Source organism: Epinephelus moara, chromosome 5, assembly GCF_006386435.1.
Source record: "Epinephelus moara isolate mb chromosome 5, YSFRI_EMoa_1.0, whole genome shotgun sequence".
NCBI classification, from domain to species: domain Eukaryota; kingdom Metazoa; phylum Chordata; class Actinopteri; order Perciformes; family Serranidae; genus Epinephelus; species Epinephelus moara.
The window spans coordinates 42,126,645-42,153,240 of record NC_065510.1 but is presented as its reverse complement, the minus strand read 5'-3'; the positions used below and the strand labels follow the sequence as shown (position 1 = coordinate 42,153,240).

At 40.5% G+C, this 26,596-nt stretch overlaps 1 protein-coding gene across 4 annotated transcripts in view; it reads left to right on the top strand.

Annotated features, from left to right (window-relative positions):
• rptor (regulatory associated protein of MTOR, complex 1) overlaps positions 1-26,596 on the top strand; it is a 277,608-nt gene that overhangs the window by 1,517 nt on the left and 249,495 nt on the right. For all 4 annotated transcript variants that reach the window (XM_050043590.1, XM_050043589.1, XM_050043588.1 and 1 more), the window contains exon 2: positions 1,906-2,080. In XM_050043590.1, the coding sequence (XP_049899547.1) occupies positions 1,913-2,080 (168 nt within the window). In that variant the 5' untranslated portion in view covers positions 1,906-1,912. The remainder of the gene's footprint in view (positions 1-1,905; positions 2,081-26,596) is intronic.

Below are 26,596 nucleotides of genomic sequence, written 5' to 3'. Positions count from 1 at the left end.
TGTTCCAAACATTTTTGGAGACAGGTCTGGACTGCAAACAGGTCAGTCTTGTACCTGCACTATTTTACTACAAAGCCACACTGTTGTGACACATGCAGAATGTGTCTCATTGTTTTGCTGGAATAAGCAGGGACATCCCTGACAAAGATGTCACCTGGATGGCAGCATATGTTGCTCCAAAACCTGTATGTACCTTTCAGCATTCATGGTGCCTTCACAGATGTGAGAGTTACCCATGATGCCATAGGCACTAACACACCCCCATACCATCAGAGATGCTGGCTTTGAACTTTGAGCTGGTAACAATAGATGGTCCTTTTCTTCTTTAGTCCAGAGGACACGACGTCCATGATGGACTCATCAGACCACAGCACACTTTTCCACTTTGAGTCAGTTCATCTCAGATGAGCTCAGGCCCAGAGAAGTCTGCAGTGTTTCTGGATGTTGTTGATATATTGCTTTCACTTTACATGGTGGAGTCTTAACTTGCATTTGTAGAGGCAGCGGCAATCTGTGTTTACTGACAGTGGTTTTCCAAAGGGTTCCTGAGCCCATGTAGTAATTCCCTTTGTTCAATCACATCAGTTTTTAAAGTAGTGCTGCCTGAGGGGTCAAAGGTCATAGGCATTCAGTGTTGTTTTTCAGGCTCGCGTCTTCAGTGCAGATATTTCTCTGGATTCTCTGAATCTTTTGATGATATTATGGATTGTAGATGGTGCAATCCTGAAAATTCCTTGCAGTTGTGTGTTGACAAATGTTGTTTATAAACTGTTGAACTGGCTTGCCCACACAGTTTTCCACAAAGTGCTGAAACTTCATTGTGAGTGACTGAGCCTTTCAAAGATTCCCCTTTCTTACCCAAGGGTGATATTTTAATGTTACAAAGAACCTGTTTACCTGTGGAATGTTTCAAACAGGTGTTTTTTGAGCATTCCACAGCTTCTCCAATCTTTTTCTTACTCCTGTTCAATTTTTTGAATGTGCAGCAGGCATCAAATTGTGTATATTTACAAAAAAAAGATTTATTAGTTTGAACATTAAATATCTTGTCTTTGTACTTTATTCAATTAAATATAGTTTGAAAATCTTATCGTATCAGTGTGATAGTAAGCTTGATACTACACTACAGTGAGGCAGCTCCACATGTGAGTGTGTTTGATTTCAGATTTTTATTGAAGCAGCAGTCTCACAGCAGTGCACGAAACATGACTCATAACCACACATGAACTGAGGGAGCTCTTTAGGTTTAAGGTAAACTAAACTGGAAAACCTAGCAGCCATTGAGGTTTTTCAGATTCTCAAATTTCAGTGTCATAAATGTACTGAATTCAAAACCCGCTCGTCCAGTGGTATTTCTTGTTCTTGCAGCCATGGAGTAAAGGCATCACTGGGATTACATGAGTAGAGGAACAAATATCTGCACGAGATATCAAAACTTATTTTACCTGAACAAAGAGTTGCATATGCTGGAAACATCACAACTGCACAAAAGCCCTTCAGATGAAAGTTAGGTCATGCCTGTACTGTCTGTCACTATTGATTTTGGGGAAAAAAAGTATTGCAGTGTGATACCAAACTCTATTTGCTATAACTCTTGATTATTTTTGATCCACGGCCACTTTATGTTTTTTTAGTCATGCTTCACTCTCTGGGTCTGCTAGTTTTAGGCAATGTCTTCCTCCTGCCTGATGGTTTGGATTTAGCCTACACATCCTTTCAGGTAACATCAAGTCGTCAAGTAGTAGGTGACTTCATTATTAGCCATTTTCATTGTTGTTGTAAGAGCTGTGTACCAGCTGCAGCTGAAAGGATCATGGCGTTGGTTAGTTTCTAGCCACAGCTGCACAGCATGAAGCCACATAAATTCATCACATCTATGTTACTGACATGAGCTCTCCCCTGTAGGGCCCTGATGAAAATGGACTCAGACTTGCTTCATTCGCCGGCCGTGGGCCTCGCTGAGGAAGAGGAGGCCGACATGAATGACTGGAAACTTCCCCTGGCCTTCATGAAGAAACGGCACTCAGAGAAGATTGAGGGCTCCAAGGCTTTAGCACAGAGCTGGAGGATGAAGGACAGGGTAAATTTTTTTCTGCTCATCTATGTCTGGAGTAATTCAACAGGTTAAGGATGCTCTCTGTGCTGAGTTTTTTCCTGCAGCTCTGTTGCAAGAGTTGTTAAGGGAATAATCTTACGCAGACTTGTGAAAGACCTGCATTTTAAATTATAAAACGTCTACAATATCCCTTTTCGGCAGTAATGGGCTGGCTTGGCTTAGTTTGCCCTGATAGTCCAGCGCGACAGGGATTTGCGTCTCTATTACAACAGTGAGGATGTGTCTTTGAAGCCCAGCTCAGACCAATGATTATGATTCGTAATGAGACAAAACTGTTGTAGAACGTTGCAGAGAAAAGTTGCAGTGGTGTTGACTGGTTGGTAGAAGCTCGACTCAAGCCGGCTGATGGTGTCACCTGCAACTCAGCTGGTGAAATTGCTGGCGGCTGGTTTTAGAACGTTAAGCACGTCACCTGTTACAATAGCCAATCGGCCTGTAGTAAAGTCTGCTGGTCAAGTCAGAATGACGGCTGACAGCGCGTTTGCTTGCTGCAGCAGTTGCACACACACACACACACACACAAATGCACACACACATTTTCATTGACTGGTTAATTGGAGTTGGTTATTTACATTGTTGTGTCGCATTTATTATGAATACATCTGATACTCCTTTTGTTTTTGAGTTTTGCCGTTTTGTGAAGTTATATGAGCATATCTTATATCTGTCCATTAAGAATGAGACCTACCAGCACCTCTAAAGAAAGCTCACTGACATGTTATATCTCTAGTATCTTGGACTGAGCCAGGCTAGCTTGTTTTTGCTTTGTAATGTTAATGTTGTTGCAGAAAGATGACTGAGGCCATCCAAGTGTGCTTAGCTGTGATTGGTGAATTAAGAGAAATCAAAGGCCCCAAGACTATGCTCTGTGCTTTGAAAAGACATCAGTCTTTAAACAGCCAGGACACAGCAGCAAATCATTGGCTACCCTCGCCTTTATTATAGAACCAATTCATTTCATTGTGCTAAAGGCTACCATATTACACTCTGACAGGAGAACCTCAAAGCTTTCCCTCATGAATGGCCACAGTGTGTTTCAGTGCTCATAGAGCTGGCGTTTGATCCACTGCAGTGCTACAGACCCGATTCTTGCATTGCCTCATGGCTACAAAGCACTACCATCAGAATGATGGCAAATGCTACATTGTAATACATAACCCTCACAAACTCTGCACCTATTGTAGAAATTCACCCAGATGAAAATTTAACACCTTGCTGCTGCTAGGACATGAGTGGAATTATATCACAGTGCCTGCCAGTGTCAAGCTTGAGGGAAATGTTTAATAGGATGGCGTCATTAAATGTGACTCTGGTATTGATTTAAAAGAGGTAATATGAGCTGGTTGAAATGGGCATTCCTATCAGAAAGTCATGCTAAATCAACTGTGTAACATTTTTCATTGCTCAGAGCATTTTCAGGCCATAGACCCTCATTTGTACTCTTGGAAGAAGAATGTGTCCTTTCACTTTTCTGTGCTCAGAGAGCTGCGACTAAAGAGAACTTTTTGTGTTTTATGCAGGAAGAATTTGGCTTTAAATGCGACTCTGGCCTGGAGTTGAATCCATCTTTTAAGATGGCAGTAATTGCAAAATGATGGATATAAAAACAGTTTTTTCAGAAGTTTATCTTTTGCTGAATAATAACAATATGAATGGCCGTTTGTTGTTGATTAAATTTCTGCATTTGTAAGCACAAATATTCTCCAGTAAGAAAATTCAAGGTGCCTCTTGGAATTAATTCAGCATCAGTTATGTTGTCATATTTTTTTTATTATGTCTCCGTACCGGCGATAGCCATAGCCAGAGGCATTATGTTTTTGCGTTGTCTGTCCATCCATCCGTCCCATTCTTTTTAACACCTTGAGGGAAATTCATTGGACTCAACAATGAACTGATTAGATTTTGGTGGTCATGGTCACTGTGACCTTGCATCTGTCTCATTCTCATGAATATGATCTCATGAATGCCTTGAGGGAATATCTTCAAATTTTGCAAAAATTTGAAGACGCTCACTTGGACTCAACAATGAACTGATTAGAATTTGGTGGTCAAAGATCAAAGGACATGTTTTTGGCCATAACCCAAGAATTTTTGCACTTGTATGACAAAATGATGAAGTGATGACGTTTTATATCCAAAACATCAAAGGTCAACTTCGCTGTGACGTCATAATGTTCTGCATGAAACTCTTTTATGGCCATTACTCAGTCATAATTCAGGAACAGAAGGGGAGACGTTTGGTCAGATACTGAATGGTGACTCTAATCTTGAAACTGTGCTGATTGTATAGATCTTCTGTGCTGCCGGGGCAAAGAAGTGTGTGTGAAGCATCCATGTTTTCACAGACATGGATGTAAACTGTAAGAGAAACTTGACTTGTTTAGAGAGGCATACAAATGAGGGGCGTAGTTCTAGTTTATTCAGAGAAGCCCAATAGATTAATGGAGTCTCGATACTTTGGAGCGTCCTCAATTACAAACATAACCTCATGTCATAAAGAGGACCCTGCTTTAATTACGCAAGCGTGTACAAGCGTCTATGAGCACATGTGCTATTTTGGTTCATGCGCAAAGTGCAAAGGGTCTGGGTAAGGTGGAGTATAATATAATTTTTCTGAGTTAGGAAAGGGGCGGTGACACACAGACTTAATGAGCTCCAATAATCTGATGTCTCTCATAACGGACCCGTCTGATGTGTATAGAGGTGTTAGTGGTTACTGTGTTGCAGCCTGGTGTCCTGTGCACCTGATTTAATGAAAGCGGACAGGGTGGATGGTTGTGTGTAATAACAGATTTATCAACATGTGTCCTGCTGCCTTCAGATGGCAGCAGGGGTTTAATGAAGTGAAGGAGACAGTTTTCTCACAGTCAAAAGCAGCTGTGGAAAACCAATACTGTAAGAATCACTCATTCATTTAGGAGATAAATGAAGAGTGTTTACAGACGTTCCTGCTCTTATCACATTAAACATATTTTTTAAGTCAATTTAAACACATCTACAATTTGGAAGGTGTTCATTAGTTGTTTTACATTTCAGGCACTATTGTGTTATTGCTGTGCAATGTATTTTCTTTGCTCTCATTGATAAAATTCCCAAAGTAGCAGCTAAATGACATTATGCCCGAAACAGATGTGCTTCTGATAAGTCTGTTCTGCGTTTTTTTGTAACCGTGAACTCCTTGAAAAAGAGCGTTGCAGGGATTATATTTTTTTTATAGGCTGATGTGGAAGTTAGCATGGCCCTGGCTCTCTCGTCAAAAAGCCAATGGGATTTTTCCATTGGATGTAGGATTATTGCGGTAAACATGCTCTGTGGCAAACGAGTATTTACAATACTTTTATGTTTTGTTCAGCAAAATAATCTCCACAAATGGACATCTCTTGTATGATTTTTGAAGCCCAAATGCAGTCGCCACAAGTAAAAAGTTAGACTATAAACAAACTACACCCTGGTTGCATGACTCCATCATGATAAGGCTGTAGAGCTGTGTTCAGCGTGGTGATGTTCTGTAGTCTCATACAGCCACTTGTTAGCAACTGCCGTTTTTAAGACACAAAAAAATTCGGAGGCCCTGAGTGAGGTATTTACTGATGTATTTTATGTCATAGAACAAAACGTAAAAGTGTCTTCAGCTTGTGTTAACTATAGGCCTTATATTAGACATCTAACAAAAAATTCATTTTAAAAAAACAAATGACCTTGAGACGAGGGAATCACAGGGCTAAAATAACTCATGTCCAGGTTTTAGGACTCGTTCCTGCACCACGCTGTCAGCAGAATCAGGTCCAGACATTAATCGGAGTTGCCCTTTCACACATGTAGCACACAACAAGCAATTGTTGTGTCAGATGCATTCTCACCTACTTGAAATACTCTGTTTGGATTAGGCAAGGGAGGAGGCAGGAAATGACACAAAGAGTACACAGCGGTTGTAATTCAGCATTTTTGTCATTTTCACCAGAAATATAATGCCTTTTTATTTTATGAGAAATCACAGGAAGTCCCCTCCTCCAGTGTTCAGGCTCAGCCAAAACTATGCAGCTTAGCTTGCTCATCCAACATCAACAAAAGATGTGTAAAATATAGCAGCTTTAAATAGACCTATCACAATAACTACTGTTGGTGGACAATATATTGTTCCAGAAATAATTGTGATTAACAATATTATTGTCATTTTATGCCACTGATTTGATGATAATAGTATAATAATGCAAGTACAGCCTTTTAAACAGCATAAATAACCAGTGACAGCGAAAGGAGTCTTACCATAGTTTTCTTTTTCTCTTTATTTGGCTTAAGCCTCCTACAGACTGTGAGATTTTAGCAATCTTATAAGTGTAGTGCAAGCTACACAGTGCGACATGGATCTAGGGGTGGGCAATATGGCCCTAAAATGATATCACGATATTTCAGGGTATTTTTGAGATAATGATATTCTTGATATGACAAATTATTTAAAAAAAAAATACATATATATATATTATTAATATAAGAAAATAGAATTGCAACAAAATAAGTAATGATAATAATTTGCCTTCAAATATTCAGTGAAAACTCAACAAAAATCCTTTTTAATTTCTTTAGTTTGTAAACAACAACAGTAACTCGGAGTAAGATTCAGATTCTGTTTACAATATTCATACTTCATCAAAAAAAAAAATCTACCAGAAAATGCATATTTAAACAGCTCCCAAATACAAAAATGTACCCTGGGATCTATATATATAATTTAACAGGGGATTTTCTTCTCTTTTAGCAAAATCCTAAACATACATTAACAAACAAAATGACACAGACTCCCGTGTGTGAGCAGAGGGAGAGACGCTGTACTGCTCCTGGCGAAGTTGCTGAATGCATTTTCACTGCAGGGAGGGTAACTCGTGGTAACTCGCTTAAAGAGTCTGAGAAGTCTGGGGCTGTTCATAAAACATTTAGGATGTCCAGGCCAAACAACACCACAGTTTATTCCTCACTACTGAAGCTGCTCCTCTTTTTAAAACCTCCGCGGCAGCTGTAATAATTTTACTCGCGAGTATCATGATATGAATTTTTCACGATATTAAAAACTATACTGGTATTATCGTGAACGAGATGATATGGCACACCCCTGCATGGATCTAATAAACATGGGTACGACATCAAGTTTGATGTATGCAGACTGTACGATAACAGTGGCTACTGAATTGCAGGCTACGACGTATGATGTAGTAGCTTCCCATACTGAGTGTTTACGGATGCTGCACAGGTTACTACTTCTCCAACTGTGAAGCACAACATAGAGGGTCACATTATTAAATGACCTTAACTTTTGTGGGCACTATATACTGTGTTGTGTCTGTGTGTGTGTTTGCTAGCTGCTAGGTTGCTCACCTGTGGAGTTGGACAGCCCAAAATTATAAAAATTATTAAGTCTTATCTGAAAAACCCTGCTGTTTATTCTAGCATCATGTTGACTTAAATGTTAGAGACATTCTCATGGTAACAAACATGGATGTGAACACGCAGCAATACTGTAGAATATATGGACATGACCTCAATAATTATTGCTGACCTAGATAAGTCGAAACATAATTATAGTTACAGGCCTAGCTGTAGATGAGAGGGGAGTTGACTGCTGAAAGTCATGATGACATATTAAAGTTAAAGTCTCAATTTTCAACAGTTATTTGATAAAATGATATGAAATACATTGGGTATTGAAATTGCTATTTTTATTCTCAAATTATAACAATTTGGTGCTGGCTAAAACCTAATTGTAGGGTGCCAAAAATTCCTCTATGCAAAAAAATCCCTGCTCCCACCTGTTTGCACCTCCTCTCCCAACTGTGCACCATGCAAAATACCACACAGACGGGAAGAGCAAATTTCAAGGTCAGTTAAATATCAAATGGTTTGAGCGCTGCTTATACTGGTTGCTTTGCCACAAAGATAGGACCCAGAATGTTACTATGCAGCTTTGTATATTTTCTTTTCAGTTATTCAGGGGTGATAGTGTAACTGCTTTGGATGATTTAAGGTGATGGGCAGTATCTATAGCAGTTCCGATAGCGAGCAGGTTGGTATGCGAACAGTTAATCCTGGTGAGAGCTGCGCTAGGCTTTGGAGTGGGCTGTAAATGATGTTCTGCACTGTGGGAAATCAGAGGTCTTGCTCTTGTAGACATGTATACAGTACACACACAAATACACTCACACTCACAGATGTCTCTGGATGAACACAGGAGGAAAGAGGGAGGCTGTACACTTACAAGGCCCATTGGTCAAAACGGTGTCTTTATTCCCCTGGCGGGCCAATGAAAGCTATTCAGCTGTGTGTGTGTGTGTGTGTGCGTGCAGCATGGTTGTGTGTACTTTAGCTGCACTTGCCAAGAGTTATCATGATAACAGTTTTCAGATATGGTGTATGAATAGATATCAGCATTGCACAGCAGAGTCTAAGGTCAGAGCTACCATCAGATGACAAGTGGCTCCTTTAAGGAATAAAAAGCTCCTTAACTGTAACTGATTAGAAAACTATGAAAAGCACATGGAGTATTGTTTCTGCCTGTGCTGTTACCTGCAGTGAAAGGAATTAAGATCAAAGGTGTGACTCATCTTGTCAAGTGTCCTTTATTGAGCTGTCAGACTCGCAGTGTGAAATGAAAGCAGTCCGTTTGACAAGGAGTGAATGAATGGGATTAGGTCTGCAATAATTTTACATGCCTTTGATTGTTTCCCATTAAGAAACAAACAGAACGATGACACCAATTCAGTTGGTGGTTTTTGGCTTGTTACCGTCCTCAGACTCACAGTGAACGTACAACATGACGCCTGCACGTTGACTGCAAACTCACATGGACCTTGACCTGATGAGATAAGATGATTACAGCATGGGATTTGACCATTATTGATCTTTGGATGGATCCATTAGCTCACAAACATCAACTGACATTGTAGATTGTAACAGTGAGAAGCTGGAATGGGGAAAAACAACCCAGTGTTACGTAATGTTTATGTCAGTGATACAAAGTGTATTTTTCATAACTTACGATAAAATAATGAACACCTTTTGGCTTTAATTAGAAAATTCTGAAGTGGGCAAACGTAGGTCTTTTACACAGGCTGGCTGGTAAGTGAAATTTTTTACCAGCCAGGCAGATATATTACCAGCCAACCAAATAAAAATTGCTTTTATGTGTTGTAATTTGCTATCAGTATTACTTAGCATGTCATTTGGGTCTTGTATGCGATTCTCAATCAATATTTTAATAGTGTGCACTAATATTAGTAATAATGTATGCTAAAATATGAATAACTGTTTCAACAGTTAAGTGTAATATTTGGGTTAATAATTCTGTAGTATTCTTACTACAGTGCAAAAAAAATCTTTCATTAAGGAATTTTACATGAATCACTGACTTCAGTCCCCTTTGGACAGTTGAGACATAAGATTTTAGCTCGACCAGACTGCAACAGCAGGGCCTGCCCTATATAAACATGAATGTCTGACCATTGGTTGACAAAGTATTCAACGACATGACTTGAGTGAAAGTAAAGATACTCTTGGTCAAATATTACTCCAATACAAGTGAAAGTTGTTCAGTCATTTTTTTTTACTTAAGTGAAACTGCACCAACTAATTAACATACAAGTAAAGAACAGTCCCTTCATAAGTAAAGAACAGTCCCTAAAGTGCGGTGAGGTTTGTGCATGGTTACCTGCCACAAAGAGAGAAATGTGAATGGCTCGTTTCTCCTCTGACACAACACATACCTGTGTGCTTGGCTGTTCAGGTACGTTTGGGCAGCGATCGCAGCGCACCGAAATTCTCGCGCGAGCCGGAGAACTTCCGTTCACATCAGACGCGCATTTCTCCACGCCGGTCGACAAGCGGTTCTGCTCCCAGCTGTTGTCTCCGTCACATTTGGGGCTGTTTTTCCATCATGGGTAACTGCCCGACTTGACACATTCGCTCGCGCAGAAAATAGACCAGACGCCGAAACGATCACTGCAGGGCAGCTCCGCGGCTGGTGTGGATGACACAATTGGTTAACATGGGCGCCGAAAGGAAACTGGCTTTGCTTCTCGGCGCTTCGAGGCTATTCACAGCGCTTCCACGGGCGGTGTGGCCCTGGCGTTACGTGACCAAAGATCGTCTCTGCCTGAAATACACATTACTCTGCCAGGAAACCAGCCGATACCAGCACCGTTCTACAGTGACAAAAAATGCATTTTTCGCTGGTAAAAAAATAACTTGCCAGAGTGTCGAGTGGTCTCAAAAATTTACCAGCCAGAGACAAAATCTACCCGTGAGTGGCGAGTGGCGAGTGTTAGTTTTGGACCCTGGTGGTGGGTGACATATTGGTTATACTCCATGTACTGCGGCTTGTTCCATGTGGGATGTATAAAATGACTACATTGTGAATATTGACTCTTTGAGTCAATTGTCGCATTGTTGTTGTTTTTTGAAACCACTGATATGAGAATCACTTCTGTGTTTCAGTTCTCTTGGTCTCATGTTTGGCTTTCTCCCTCTCATAGACACACCCACACTTTAGGAAAGACTCACAAACATGTGACATACGTGAGACAGCATGCACAGTAGGACCCTGAAACTGAAGCAGTTAAATGGAAATCAGCCATCATAAAAGATTTAAAGGGATAGTTTGACATTTTGGCAAATTCGCCTATTGCCGTAATCCCTATAGTCATATGAGTTGGTATATTACCTTTAATTGTCAGCGCGTGCTGTTCTGAGATCGGTGGGACAGAGCTGCCCGCTGAAATGGAGGTGAACGGTACAGGTCCCTTCTCTCCCTCAAAACTAATCAAATACACCATCAAATGACTCCAAAACGCTCTTGTGGACAACTTGTAGCTTACACATTCACCACGCTATGAAATAATAATGTAATATTACGAGACAGAGTTGTTTTGAAGCCAAATGCAGAGCCGGAACTACATTCCAGACATACAGTACTTGCTGGGCGGAGTGATTTCAAACAGCGTATGTTTAGTGCAGTTACTCCCGTCATCAAAACAACAAGTTTGTTGAGAAGAAGCCAGAATATACAGAGGAAGAGTTACAGGTTTTGGAAGAAGAGAGAGCAAGAAGAGAGGCTGAGGCTGCCGAGCAACCAGGGGCTGAGGGGAGACCCAGAGCCGGTGGTGTAAATGTGGGGCTTACTGGCCACTTTATTAGGTACACCTGTGCAATATAAATATAGAGTACGCCTCAAAATAATCACCGGAACACGGGGAGAACATGCTAACTCCACACTCATAAATCACCACAACTCCTGAGGGAACAACAACATAAAATGTTCCCTAGCAGTCTGTTTATTCCCAACAATGAGAAGTAATGCCAGTCACTTCACTATATGCTCTGGGCAAGCACTTATCCATAACATAACCACAACAACATTTGCATTTTAGCCTTATTTACCATGCTTGGGTTGTAGGCTAATGTTACTCAACATGGAGGTAACGTTACAGCAGAGAGATTGCTGAGCAAAATACACAACGATCACTTACCACGTCTGCTCGTTTAGTGATGCCGACAGATGGTATGACAGTATCTTTCAAGAAAAGTGTTTGAACCATTCCTGAGCTTCTGCGCTCCATTCTTTCAGCGTAGTCCTCCGGTAAAAAATGGCAGGAGTACACAAACATTTTCTGGACTATTTCCACAGGCGTGTTGGGGCACAAACATTTTCTGGACTATTTCCACAGGCGTGTTGGGGTTGATGTCCAGCACAAATAGCCATTGTTTCATCCTGTCCGTATTACTGGTTGGAACTACGTGAAACTTCACTTTGCTCCATGTCTTCGGCTTGTTACTGCAACCTTTTACAATACATGTGTAAACCATGATTTACTTCACTTGTAAACTTTCCTCAAACCTTCTGGTGTGTCCAGCTGACGATACCGCAAATGGCTACAAGCAATAACAACGGCACTGTCTCAGCTGTGCACTGTGTCACTCTGCCCAGTGGTTTACTCAAGAAAGTACTTCCGAGTATTTGCTTCATGTGTTGTAATGTTACTTAATTATACATTATTATTTCATAGCGTGGGGAATGCGCAAGCCATGTGTTGTCCACTAGAGCGTTTTGGAGTCATTTGATGGTGTATTTGATTAGTTTTGAGGGAGAGAGGGACCTGTACCCTTCACCTCCATTTCAGCGGGCAGCTCTGTCCCACCGATCTCAGAACAGCACGCACTGACAATTAAAGGTAATGTACCTACTCGTGACTATAGGGATTACGGCAATAGGCGAATTTGCCAAAATGTTGAACTATCCCTTTAAGGAATTTTTGCCACCTACAAATGGTCTCACTTAAAAAAAATCAATATCAGTGTAAGTGTAATTGTCTGCTTTTTCTGTCCACCAGACAGCCTGTTTTTATGGGGAGGCTGGCAAAGGCTTCGGTTCCCCATCTATACTCTTGTCAAAGCCACCAAACTCCATTGAAAAAAAACGTTAATTTTAGCTTGCTGAACATGGGATTAGTTCGATTCGAATAGGTAGTTTGACTTATTGTGTGACTTTGGTGAATCCAAACTAACCCTTTAAACGCCATAGTCAAACAATTACACAAACAAACTGTTTGAGGCAGCAGTAGACCAGCAGCTCCTGTGTTCAGCAAAGTTAAATCACAGTTTTTCTCAGTTGAGTCTTGCTTGAAGAGAGTGATATAATGGCTTAATTTTCCCACTGAAAATCACTGTCCGGCAGTAAGGTAAAGCAGCAAAAATACTCTCGATATAGCGTACACTTAAAGTGATTTTTTTAGGTGGACTTTTTTTAGGTGGCCAAAATATGTTCTGCTGCTGCCCCTTCGTCCATAACAGTAGATTACTTTGTTTCCATTTTGGACTGCCTGCTTCTCCAAACTTGGGACGTGCTGACTGACACCTACTATCAATGGATAAGTGCCCTATATAGCTCCACTTCAGAAAATCCAAACTATCCCTTTAAGGGCGTTTCCATTTCCATTCATAGTTAAATGTGGAAGTAGAAATTGGACCTGTGCACGTGCACCCAGTTCCACAAAGATTAAGATTTACGAAACAGAGCCAGGTGTTATTGCGGCTTTATGAATATGATGTGAGGCGAATGCACAATGATAAAAGAAAGCAGGGTTTTCTGTCTCTAATCCCATGGGTTAAATGCTATTTTGATTAACAGAACTGCCTCAAAGCTAGAAGCCAAGCTAAGCTGACCTACACACCTATGACCTATGCACTGAAACCTTTCTCTCCCTACCTGTTATGCTGCATATTCATCTGTGGAGCTGTAAGCTGTATGATGTCAGAGCGGCTTGACGCAAACTAGAGGGCAAACCTTTATGTTCCTAGTCTAACCCTGTAGCCTCATTGTAAACCCTGCCAGCGTCCTGTCTCCCTCTAATGCCCGTTTGTCCTGACCTGGAATCCTGTCAAACATAGAAATGACGTTGTGGAGGCTTATTTTTAGGACCATGTGCGTATGGGAGCTGTTGAGCTTGTTGAGCGTGAAGGTGGATCAGAATTGATTTTACCTGCCAATAGCAAAATAGCAAAGGAATTTGCCTTGGTGGCAATTTTGTGGAGACAGTGCAGTGTGCACAGAGAATAGAATAAACATGTGAACATGAGCAACAGGCAGCAGGATGTCCAGTTTGATCTGAGTGGCAGCAGGAAGTTTTACTAACTAATACTGTATACTAGGGTTGGACGATAATACGGTAATAAGGTATCCTGCGGTATCTAAAAATAGCAACGGTATCAGTTTCATTACCGTCATTGAAAAAAATCTGCCGCCCTATAGGCCTGATATAATATTAAATCTAATTTATTTAATGTCTAAATAATGACTGTTTGTCCAGCACTTATGTATGTGTGGTTGAGTTTTCAATTTAATACTATTACAATTTAAAACTAATAATAGGCTATAATGTTTCTCATAACTGTTGTCGGGAGATGACATTTGATAAAGTTTTTGGATGTGACGTCGTCACGTGACAGCTCAGACGTGAGAAAGAGAAGAAAAGATGGCAAGCCGCGCATCAAGCGAGTTGGTCCCCAAAAACCCCACAACTTCACAACTTCTGCAAGCAGCAGCAGCAGCAGCAGGTCCAGTTTCCATCAGAGTGGAGGAGGGAGAAGCGCAACCCGAACCACCGAAAAACAGATGACTGTGGGCAGTCTCCTTCAAAGAAAAGCCGATGCGGCGGCAGGTCCGGTCGGCACCATACAGGAGCGAGCAGGAGCAGAGATAACTGCCTGTTGTCGTGAGCCTGTTATTCAGGGAGACGAAGACCTCCTTCTCAGGTGGAAATGTGATGGAGCCAGGCGTTTTCCTCTGATGTCGAGGGCTGCCTGAAAGTACCTGTGCGTTTGTGCCACGAGCTCTCCATCAGAGCGCATATTCAGCACCGCGGCCAAAGTTGTCAATCCACTACGTGCCCTGCTCCAGCTGGAAAAAGTAAACATGCTGGTTTTTCTGGCGAAAAACCTTGAATAGTTTTGAAGCATAGGATGCTGCTATAGTTATCATTATACTTTGTTTTTATTTCATTTTCAATGAGGAGTAGCCTGTTCTGACGGTCAAAACAGTTGGGACTTAGAGAGGGTCCCAACTGTTTTCAAACTAAAGGTAGGGTCTGAAAATAAACCAACAAACAGTATTTCCCATTGCTTCTCAGGATAGGATTATATATGCCCATTTTCAGTCATGCCTTGTTATTTATTGTTCTGTTTTTCTTATTTGATAAGCCCTAGTACTGGATGCTGTAGAGCTGTGCTTTTAATGTATTTGATTTATGTTGATAGGTTCTAAAAATAAACCACCAGAGTAGTAGCCGCTGCGGTCGGATACGCTGTATAGCACACATTATCGTTACTGCCGTTGTTATTTATTGATACTTTTTTGGAAGTGGACTGTAGCCCACAGACAGTGTTGTTATTTCATTGTTTGGTTGACTGCTGCATTTGCACTTTTTTTTTTTTTTTAAATATTTATTAATAAAAGTTGTTAATGTTGTACATGCTTTGTTGTTATTTTTTCAGTATTCTTAGGCCTATGTAATGTTTGTTATTATGTTTCTGAACGGTATTAGGCCTATGTAATGTTTGTTATTATGTTTCTGAACGGTATAGGCAAAAGCCGACATTTTGGCGACTACCTCTGAGCCCTTTAAAGTGATTTTTAATTAGTCACAGTAATACTGTATACCCCGGGAAAATGTGGGGAAGGTTTAACGGTAACAAAATTTGGATACTGTACACAGGCAGTGAAAATGTTGTAAGTTTTTAGCATTTTCTGTAAAATACTAAATGTTTGTGACAATAGTATTCTGGAACTAGTTTTGATCTAACTTTATCTTTGCAGACAGCATACTAACATACATGCTGTAGGGTCACTGATCTCTCCAGTGCGCCTGCCTTTAACACTTTGAAAACTTGATCGACATCAGTTTTGTTGTAGTGCATTCAGACGCCATTCAAGAGCATTTAAACCTTTAAAACTTGAGCAGATTGGTTTGATTTCTTTGAAAACTTGGGTACAACGGCAATGAGCACAGACCCCTCAGTCGATTGAGATTCCTTCAAGTCGAGCATTTTTTTTTCCAGATTTAGCTACAAAGTGACCTCTTCTTTTTCATGCTGTTCTCTGGTACAGGTAGCTGCAGACCTAGACCAGGTATGGGCTTTGAAGCCAGTTTTCATAGTGGCCAAACAGTGGAATTACAACTGCTCAGTCTGTCACGTGATGTCATTTGGCCCCAAATGACTTTTCCCCATAGACTTATCTGGGAAAGACAGGTCTGTAAATTAGCACATACGTTTTCTGAGGGTCACAACCCCTGCGAAATGACTCATTTCGTTAGCAGAATTTGATCCATTTAGTCTGATAACATTTGAAAAGTCTAGTAGAGCCGCAAGATTAAATCATCTTATCCATATTCAAGTTAGCGAAGTGCTAAACAGGCAGTAGCCAGCTTGGCGATCAGAAGTCCCAATAATGGGCCCATAGAGCAATGATGGGGAAGCAGCACTGATCATCAGGGTAATTCTATAAACGGCAGTTGAATGTTATTAGCTTCAGACACCACTGAGCGTCTTTTGAAGGAATGAGCAGTGCCCCTCCTCCAACGCTGTATCCAGGTCTCTTTATACATCCATCACCCAAACACAGGCTGAGTGAGACGGAGGAAGCTGCCCAAAGCAAGAAAGGATTTGCTCAAGCAGGCTAAGAGATAATGTTATCTTCTGCCTTCTACGTAGGAGTGTTGAATTCACAGCAACATAATACAATACAGTCTCTGGCCTTTGTTTGGTTTCCATTGTTGGTAAAAAATGTTGCTGCATGTGTCCAATCTGTCGTTAGCATAGTTAGCACGCATTAGCTGGGAGGATTTGATTTGAACTTACAGTAGAACATTCGTATGAACAGCCAAATCTGATTCGACTGATGTAATTCTGATTTGGGTACAGCCCTACAAAACATTTGTAGACACTAGAAACCTTCTCATTAAAAAACATTAAATATTGTCTCTAAATTCATGCAGACCTTTTTTTAGTCATATTTATTTATTTTTGAGCAACACTGAGCTCGTTGCTGGAGATGTAACCAAACGTGATAAAATAGAAAATTATTAAAAGCCTGATTTGATGTGTTTACATAGACTGCTATTCTGTTTTCTTGATGGTGGTGGGGATACTTGTGCTGAGCTATGCCGTAGGCAACAGCGGCCACTCAAGCTCAGGCTGGCCATTGTTAATGTTTATCTACAGCACGCAAAGTAAAACAAGCTGTTTAATTCATCACGTGTCATTGGTATGTCATTTACCAAAAACAAATGCTTGAAGTAGTTTCCATAGCTCTTCAACATACAGCTCACTGTGGCTGATTCTGTCTCTGCTATTTCTTTTGGCAATGTTTAAAACTGATTCATTGACCCATTAGTGCTAAATATGTCCATATCTTGTTGTGTAAACCTTTTTTTTTTTTTTTTATTAAAGAAGAACAACGCAAACACGTGATAAACAACATATTGTGTTCCATTTAGGTAAAGCGACCAGTAGTCTGATTTCTGAAAGTATGGATGGGCTTGTATGAGTGAAACTAAACTCCAAATCGCAGAGACTCAGTAAGAAGCTACAGGGGAGCTGAACACAGAGAGACTTTAAAAAACACAGGGCTTTGTTTATAGTCTTGGCACGGCTCTACTCTGCTGTGAGGACGCAGAAGAAATGCATGTTTTCATAGGCTCAGCATGGTTAACATGGACCAACCTGAGCCCATGGAAATGCAGCATTAACATCACTATTATGTTCAGGCTTTTGGAGTTTGCAGCCCACATGTACATGCACATGTAAACATTATATATATTGGATTCAGGAACCTGCAGATCAGCCCTCAGGCCTCGATCACACAGAAAGTGTTTTGCTGGTTGTAAAACATGAGGCGCACTGCACTGCCTTTTTTTTTTAAAACTGGAATGGCACTACTAAAAAAAAATGGTTTCTGCGCCTTTTTATTGTTGCCAGGCAACCACCCCATCACCTCCTTACCCTAACCTTCCTATGTGATCAATGTACTTTTTTTTTTTTAAATAAATTTCACAGTCATTAGTGTTTAGTTCCTAAAATGGACAGGCAGAGGGTACTTGCTGTAGCTCTGGTTGAGGGTGAGAGGCTGTCTGCAAATAGTTTGCTGGGCACAGGGAACAGAGATCTGTGTGGGTACATGAGACCCCAAAAAAGAGGGTGGATCCTGGGGAAGTACCACCAGCTGGTCCAGGAGCTTTGCCTCCATGATGGTCGTTTCAGGTACTGCACTTTTATGCTTCCACGCCTGCTGTTTACTAGTGAGATGGAGGTAACTGCAGTTGTAAAGTCGTATAGCTCTGGGTATCCAGCAGCTGCTACCACCAGTTTCTCCTCAATTGTTTACCAACTGTAAACTTATTGTCAAGACCACCACAGAAGGCCCGCTTCTCAAATCATCTGATTGGACAGTTGGGAAAAAGCAGAGATGATGTGGGGCGCTTTTCCGCTCTGAGTTGAAGTTTTTTCAACTCAAGGAGTTCAGAGCGTGACGGCAAAAATGCCAGGAGCCTAGGGCGCAGAAACATGAGGCGCATAGCAAAAGAAACAGAAAGCAAAAAGCTGCAATTTCATAAAAAACAATTACAAAAATCTGCCTCCAGCTGCTAAAATGCTCTCTGTGGGATTAAGGCCTCGTAATGGTTTTAAGAAACCTGATAGAACTCTTGGCATGTGAACACCTGATCCAGGTGCTTCCTCAGCTTGACTTATGTCAGTGGTGAGGAAAACAAAAAAATGTAATAATCAACAATATGATGAAAATCTGACACTGGTAATGTAGAGGATGAATATTAAACATATTAAGATACTTCCACTTCTTGTGTTACTGCTGATTAGATGACAAAAGCAAATTTTTCCAATGTGGAAAAAAACAGTGGAAATCTGAGCCTCCACACTTACTGAGGATATACACATGCTGGGAAAAAATCATGTATACAGAAAGATGAAAAATACAAGTCTCTTTATGCTCCATGTAAATGTCACATTTCAAATATAATCAAAACCAGGATCAGACTCCAAACTGGGACACTGTTGTGTCTTTATACATTCTTATTGGCATTTCTTTTTTTTTTTCCCACTCTCAGACACTAACACAACAAGGCTTTACTTTAACTATGATTCACTACGTTCTTTGTAATATTCTTACAGTATTTCTCATCAGTGGCCCAGTTGTTTCCTTCATCTTCCCTGATGCCCGCAGCACTGCTGTAATTAACACAGTGACAGCACATTGTCGTTGAAACACTTAGAGCAGTAAATTATTAGTATTACAAATATAAATTAAACTGTAGGTAGCCTACTTGAATAATGTAATCTGTTGCGTTTACAGTCCACTGCATACATTTTGCTTCAAAATAAATAAATAGATAGACAAATAACTGAAGTGAGATGAACAGACTGAGAACTTTACTTTATTAGATAAAACAGATGTTGACAAAGTTTTGTTTGGTGGCATTATTTGCATTATTTGCAAGGTAATAAACTGCAATATATCGCAGTATATTGTATGGCAATATGCAGTATATTGCAGCACATTTAAAATAGCAATAATATAGTATTGTGATAATATCGTATCACTGATCCTCTGGTGATTCCCAGCCCTATTAATAAACCTTGTTCTGAGTCGAACTGCTACGACCATGTGGCAAATAATAAGAGCTTAGTCTGTTAGCTCGATGTTAACGCATAATGGGGATTACCATTAGTGTGCCAAAGGAAATTAACATTGCGATTGCCATAATATTTTTCTAATAATTGATGCTTTTTGTGTTCCTTTTTTTTTGTTCCTTTTTTTTTTTACTTCACATGCTTAACATAAAACAGTATGTGCGCTCACACTTACAGGTATATATTTCCTTTGCTCTTTGGAAATGAACTAATAGTTGCTGACTTCACATTGTTAGCTCAATATCGTTAAAATGATTCCTTTCTTGCTCACTGCGGTAGACTTTTTTTTCTGTCCCATCCCAGTGAATAGTGAAACTGACTCGCACCCCGTGGAGAATCCTGAAAAAATGTCAGCCTCTAATCTGGACTGAATGTCTGTCAAATATCCAACTTGAAACAAACTTCACTTTAGTGCGGCAGCAAGGCAGCAAGGCAGCACAGCTAGCTTTATCGCAGTAATCAGCGCTGCTGCTGCATCGTGCTGCTCTCTCTCACTGTCAGTGTTCTCTCTTCTTACTGCAACGCCTCATCAATTTGGTTTTCATGGACCTAGTGACGTGCACAGTTGCATGAAAAGGTGAGAATTATGTGCACAGCTCAGATTGTGCATGCATTACCATCCAGATGCAAATAGTATTTTGAGCCCCATTGATGTGAACTTCCTTTTGGATTTACAAATGGTTCACCGCAGTCTACATTTGGTCTTTAAATTTGAGGAGGGACTGGGATTTTAACTACTTAAAAATTGAATATAACTTGACTTGAGATTATCAGGTAGACGCCGTACTTGATATCTGGTGTCAGAGCAAGCAATTGAGGCTTATGGTTACTGTAACTTGCACTACTCTGGACTAGCTTGCTCTCTCGCTCTCACACACACACACACACACACACACACACACACACACACACACACACACACACACACACACATAAAACATTCACTTCTCCCTGATATCCCTCCCTGCTTGTTTACACACGTGCCGTGGCTGCTGGGTTTTTCGACTTAGGAATAATGAAATCAATAAGTCGTCAATATCCAAGCCCATGGTAATAATGTGGAAATGAGACAGGTGGTCTTTGCAGCTTTATTGTCTGCATCATTAGTTGAACTCAATCAATGTACACGGTTCATTAGGCAGCATATAGACTTTCAGCCACAGAGGCATGAAAAGAAAACGTGTTGTCAAGGTACTAATAATAATTACATGCCAGTAATTTTTATATCCGTGTTGAGTTATTGCAACCGCCCTTAAACCAAAAGCCCCAGACTAAAGAGTGCTTGTTAACAAGCTCCCACCCTGCTGAAATCTTTGAGCAAGATACTGAAGAAAGATGTAGTTCTGGCACTGGCCTTGACCCTACCTCAGATCTCAGATCTCTGACCTCTGACCTCCCTGTGTGAAAAGAGGAGGCTCAGTGTTTTCATATTTGTATACACTTGTGGGATTTCTGGTTTTCTGAAAATTACGTGCATCCTTAAAAAAACAAAAAAACAACAAGTGGTCTTATTGAGGCCATTAGCTGCATGGAAATGACTCCATCTCAGTTTGTATCATCTTTCATTTCCTCTTTATGTCAGCGTAATTAGGGGAAGGATAATGCTGATGGTTTTTGTTGGGAATGAAGATTAATGAACAGTAACACTCTGTGTCTTCTGGAAGAGATGGATGTGAAGACTTTGATAAGTGGATAGTGTCATGGAGAAATTGCTTAGAAAGGTCCAACTTTGTCATTGCAGTGAAACCATCATGTATCTCAATCTTATTATGCTTTTATTATACATCTTCAGTATAGACTGTGTACGTTGTCCTAGTTGAGGCCTTCAGCATTTTTAAATACAGTTCTATTTGTCATTGTTAAGTAGAACACAACTGGCATATAGTTTTGTCACTATTAATCCATCACTTCATTTCTTCCCACCAGGCATGGTTTTAAGATTTGATGAGAAAAGTGCAAAGTTGTCTTGAGCATCAAAGATTTACAGTGAAAGTTTTGCACATTTGCAAAGGATGTGGAGATGATGATATTATCCAGTGTGTGAGAAAGGAGAAGGGTCTTGCCTGAAAAGGAGTTGTCCCTATTTGTATAAATAAAGGTTAAAATGCTTGTTCAGCACAGCAAATAGTTTACAGTATATCTGCAGTATATCCTTAGTGCCTACTTTTACACTATTTTCAGGAAGTCACACACATCTGTTGGTGCTTCTCATAGTATTTTAGTTCATTACTAATACCCGTATAGCTCAAGGCCTTAGAATGCTTAAAACAAAGCGCTTGTCAGAGCATGTAATAGCTAAAACTTCCTCCCTGACAGTGGGATGATGAGTTTTTTTTGCAACCATCAAAATTTCAAAACAGATAATCTTACAATCATGGCCACTTTACATATTGATTGGTAGAGTGTGTGAAAAAGCTCTTTTTTTTTGTTCTTCACACAACTACCTCTTGCTTTTGTGCAACACTTTGACAGGAGGGACTTTCTGAAAGTATCACAAATTTTACGAGTCATTGTGTGTATTACAAAGACACATTAGAGACATAGAATTCTTGTAGACAGGTTGGGGAGGAAGCCCTGCCTACAATGCTGGGTATCTAATACACAATTAGCCCACTTAGACAAGTCTTGCTGGATTTAAATACTGATGGCTTATAGGATAATGAGTAGATATGCACAAAAATGTGCCCCTCTGATGCCTTAATACTGCCCAAATGTAAGAGAAGGAGTGATGCAGCCAGGAGGGGGCTGTGATAGCTTTTAGCACTGACTTGAGTGTGGCTATTTGTTTTAAGCGTACTGAACCCTTAAAGGGATACTTGCCGATTTTTAACTAGCTTTGTATCATAACAGTGTGGGTAGAATGTGTAACTTGACTAAGGTAAACTTCCCTTCATTTTGCCAGTGCTCAGGTCCCACTGCTCATCTCTCAGCTCAAATCCAAACCCATAATGCAGATTTTCATTGGCCCTCGGGCTGTTGCTCAAACTGTGGATAATACTTCCCTATAAGGACACTGTTTTCTCTGGTCATGTAGCACTGATTTCAAAAGTATTTATATCTTTTTCTATTTATATCGTTTTTATGAAAGTCCATCTTTCCAGCAGTGAATGACGTCTTTTATGAAACTTCTGCTGCTGACTCATGGACTTGCATTTATCGTCTTTGGCCACAAACCATTTTGTAAATATCCTTAAAAAAAAATAAATAAATAAATAAAACACACTTCGTATTTCAACAGTAGTCTTTTCTGGGCTTTCAGCTGAAGTGTCCAATATTTGACCTGTTACTGCCAGCTAGCCATGGTACACCCGGAGGAGATCGATGCTCTCTACTATTTTAATAACCTTCATTTATTGCAGGCCTAACAAATGGGAAAATCAGGGGCCATTGATCGACACAGCGCGTGGTGCTGGGGGCATTATGGGAGTCTTTAAAGGGCGCAGAGGGAAAAAGCCTGGAAAGTCCCCTGGAGTCCCGTGCAGTTACTAATGAGAGGAGGATGGCGACCAATTATATGCATAGGCCTTAACAGAAAGACATGCACACACACTCACATACACATATGTACATGTCTCCCTCCTTGTCCCCTGTCTGTTTCCTTCTCTTTTCAGTTCCATCTCTTTTTATCACAGCAGTGGAGACTTTGTATATGAAAAATCTAAGTTCTGTTAAAGCATATGCTCCGGCACTCCTCTGATGTCTCTTTTTCTCTCCTCATCTACTTTCTTTCTCCTCACAGAGACTGATTATTGGAAATCCATGAGGTTCAGCATACCTGTTTAAAATCTAATTTTGTTTAGGCTTTCCTCTCAGATTAATGCTAACAGTCAAATTAACAGGCTGATAAAGAGACACCTTTTTATGGGTCAAAAGGTGCTTTGTTCTCAGTGGGAACCCTCGCTCTGCTTTCCTTTTACCCTGCACAGCTTTCACTCTCTTTTCTTATCACTGTCTTTAACACTCCTCTTTCTTTTGACTACAGTCTTGATGTCTCTTTGTGCTTTTTCTAGCCCTGCACTTGATTATTTCATTGTTGATTTATCTATCGCTCATTTTTTTGTTGTTCAGAAGTTGTCAAAATTAAAAGAAACATTCAAGTATCACAGTATTTACCTTACAAAACAGCAAGTCCTGAAATTTAAGAAGTGGGAGCCAGAGAATATTTTAAAATTTTTGCTTTTGAATTACTAAATTATTAATTATCAATTTTTTGATTGTTTGCAGTAAGTTTTGTCCATCCACTAATCAATTTCATTCTTAATTTCCTCTCTGATACCATTAATTAAAGGGTAGAGACTTTACAGAACAACTGGAATTAAAGCAGACTTCTATCTACGCCTTTTGCCCAATGTCAGCCGATCCCAGCTGACATCGGGCAAAAGGTGTGGTACACCTTAGAGAGGTCGCCAGACTATCACAGGGCTGACACACAGAGACAGTCAACCATTTATCCTCACATTCACACCTACAGGCAATTTAGAGTCACCAGTTAACCTAACCTGTATGTCTTGGGAGGAAGCTGGAGCGCCCGGAGAAAACCCATGCTGACATGGGGAGAACATGCCGACTCCACACAAAAGTGCCCCTCTTGCTGTGAGGCAACAGTTGTAATGCGGCAAGAAAGTTTGTAGTGTATGATGTTTCCGCAGTTTTATATTCAGTGACTTGAGCTTCGTGTGACAGTGTGTGCGTGTCTGCGTGTGTCTTTCTATAAAGCTTGGACATGTTACGTGAATCCAGAAGTTATGTGCTTATTTGTCATAGGCCACTCCCACTACTTTTAGCTAACTGGAATCAACACAAACACACATTTTCACGCACACACTAGACCTCCATGCTAAATTTCAGCCTCTGAGGGCAAAAATTGTGACTTTTCTAACCAACTGACTGACAGAGCAACCTATAGTGCTGCTTGTCGGAGCTAAAGAACCTCAGACTTGAAGGTCCACTTACAGTACTCGCTTTTTGTGGAGTTTTAAGAAGCTTTACATGGTCTTCATCAGTGGATACCTTTCATTCGTCAGTGCAGGTCACACTTGGGTCCCATGATGACGACTGAGCGGATGACAAATTGATGCCCCAGAAAAAGCTACTAAGTGGACCTTGAGGATTGGTTTCTACATTTGCCTGCTTATCTCCCAATTAACAACCAGTTTATATAAACCAGTCCAGTGCTGTCTGCTTCTAATGTTGGGAACAACACAGCCATATGAACAAGGGCTAAGGTCTGACAGTTTCCCCCAGGGTAGGAACTAATTCATTGCTGTAAGCCATGCACATTGTTATTTACCAGCATTTTACCTCATCGCCAGCCAGCGTTTTCCAAACCTGGTTGATAAATGGGCTGCTTGTTTTTTGTTGTCAGTGTGTGTGAGGTAATATGTGGAATAAACAAGCAGATAAATCAATGAGAATAATGTGGACCAAGTCTGCGTGCAGCCGTCACACTCGAGTGCCATGTTGCACCACGATGATGAGCTGAAACAGATAAACACTGTTCCTCATTCATCTGTATTATCCTCATGCAAATAATATCAAATGGATTCTAAATTGCTTGCGCTGGATGCAGGATGGAAACAAATAATGTCATCAGGGCTGTTTGTATTAGGATGTTAATTGTTCCGCCATCTTGAGCCACTTAATTGTAATCATGCTCAACACCAATGTGATACCATTGTGATGCCATAAGTATGGTCTTTTATCTTCACTGTACCTCAGGTGTCAAAGTGACTAAGTTAAGCACTAACTTCTATATGTTTTGTGTGTTTTGAGTAACAAATGTTGATGCAAAAGATGAAATGATAGCTTGCGACCACCTCGAGGGAGTCAACAGTTTTCTTTGACATTTTACCTGCCATAATAGTAATATCTTCTTCCTCTCTCTGGGTTTTGCATTAATGCGTCTCTAAAGTGTGCTGTCATTTCAGCTGTTGTATTTTAAAGGGCAAACCTGTCGTGGTTCTTCCCACTTGAGTCTGTGTCTTTGTACTATCTTTCAGATATAAATGTCTTTTCCCAGGATATTGGTGTAGATATTTTGCAGCCCCTGCAGAGCTTCTGGGTAACAGGCACACTTACATCCACATTGTGTATTTATTCAGATGACAGATACACTTGTGTATTGTGTAAGGAGATCACATTTGTGCTTTGAGCTAAAATGAAGAAAAGTTCCTTGTAATAAAGTGTTTTATTACTACATCACACCTAACTGCATCACACCTTTCTTTCACATGTGAGATGGAGAAAAGCAGTTCGGACAAGACAATAGGAAGCAAATTAATATACTATCTAGTGCTTAATAAGCACAGTGCAGCACCAATGCAGTGACATGGAGCAGATCAAATCTAACATACTTAACATAATTTCAAGTCCATATTAATGCATAGCTATGCTGACATACCTGTTTTGCAGGGTTCTTAAGAGTGGAGCGAAGTGACATAAGAACAAACTACTATGTCAGCCAATATTAAGAAGACATGTCGACTTAGAACAGCCTCAATAACAGCATCTATCTTGTCTATGGCACTCGCCATTGTTGTTACTGCTCCTCACTGGTTCTGGTGCACTGCTTGACAACAGCATGACAGTGGTGTTAGTCCTGCCTGTGGCACTGATTGGCTAAGTGAGTCCCACCATGGCACTCATTGGCTGTTTATTATTCTAACTGAGAAACTGCTGTTTAATGTCTCAATGCCAGGTGAATCAGTCAAATTGTACTTAGTGGAGGGGGCAGAGCCAAAGGTTTGGGCCAAGGCAATTAGGGATCCCAAGGATTTGCCTTGATGTATGGCCATATAACATCTTTATATTTCTCATTGGTCCAGATAACTTGCTTCACAGTTGTGTGTTTAATGCTGGCCCTGATTGGTTTCTTCTCTCTACTTTAATCCAACAACTACAAAAATGCAAGTGGCATCATTCTAAAGATAGCAGTTTTGGTCTCTTGGTATACATTATACCTGCTAATCATCAACATTGTCACTGTGAGCATATTAGCATGCTGACGCTAGCTCAAAGCTTTGCTGTGACAAATACAGCATGGGAATATCACGCTACTGTCATCTTAGTTTCATTTTCCACAGTAACCAGGGTATTGAGTGCATATAGTTGTGTACCCAAGTAGAAAACTTGTGCAGTTCTCATTCATTAGGGTGGGTTCATGGCGTTACCATGCTGGCAGGAAAAGGCCGAGGGGTGGAGAGGTCAGGTGAAATGATTGAAGCAATGCGTTACATA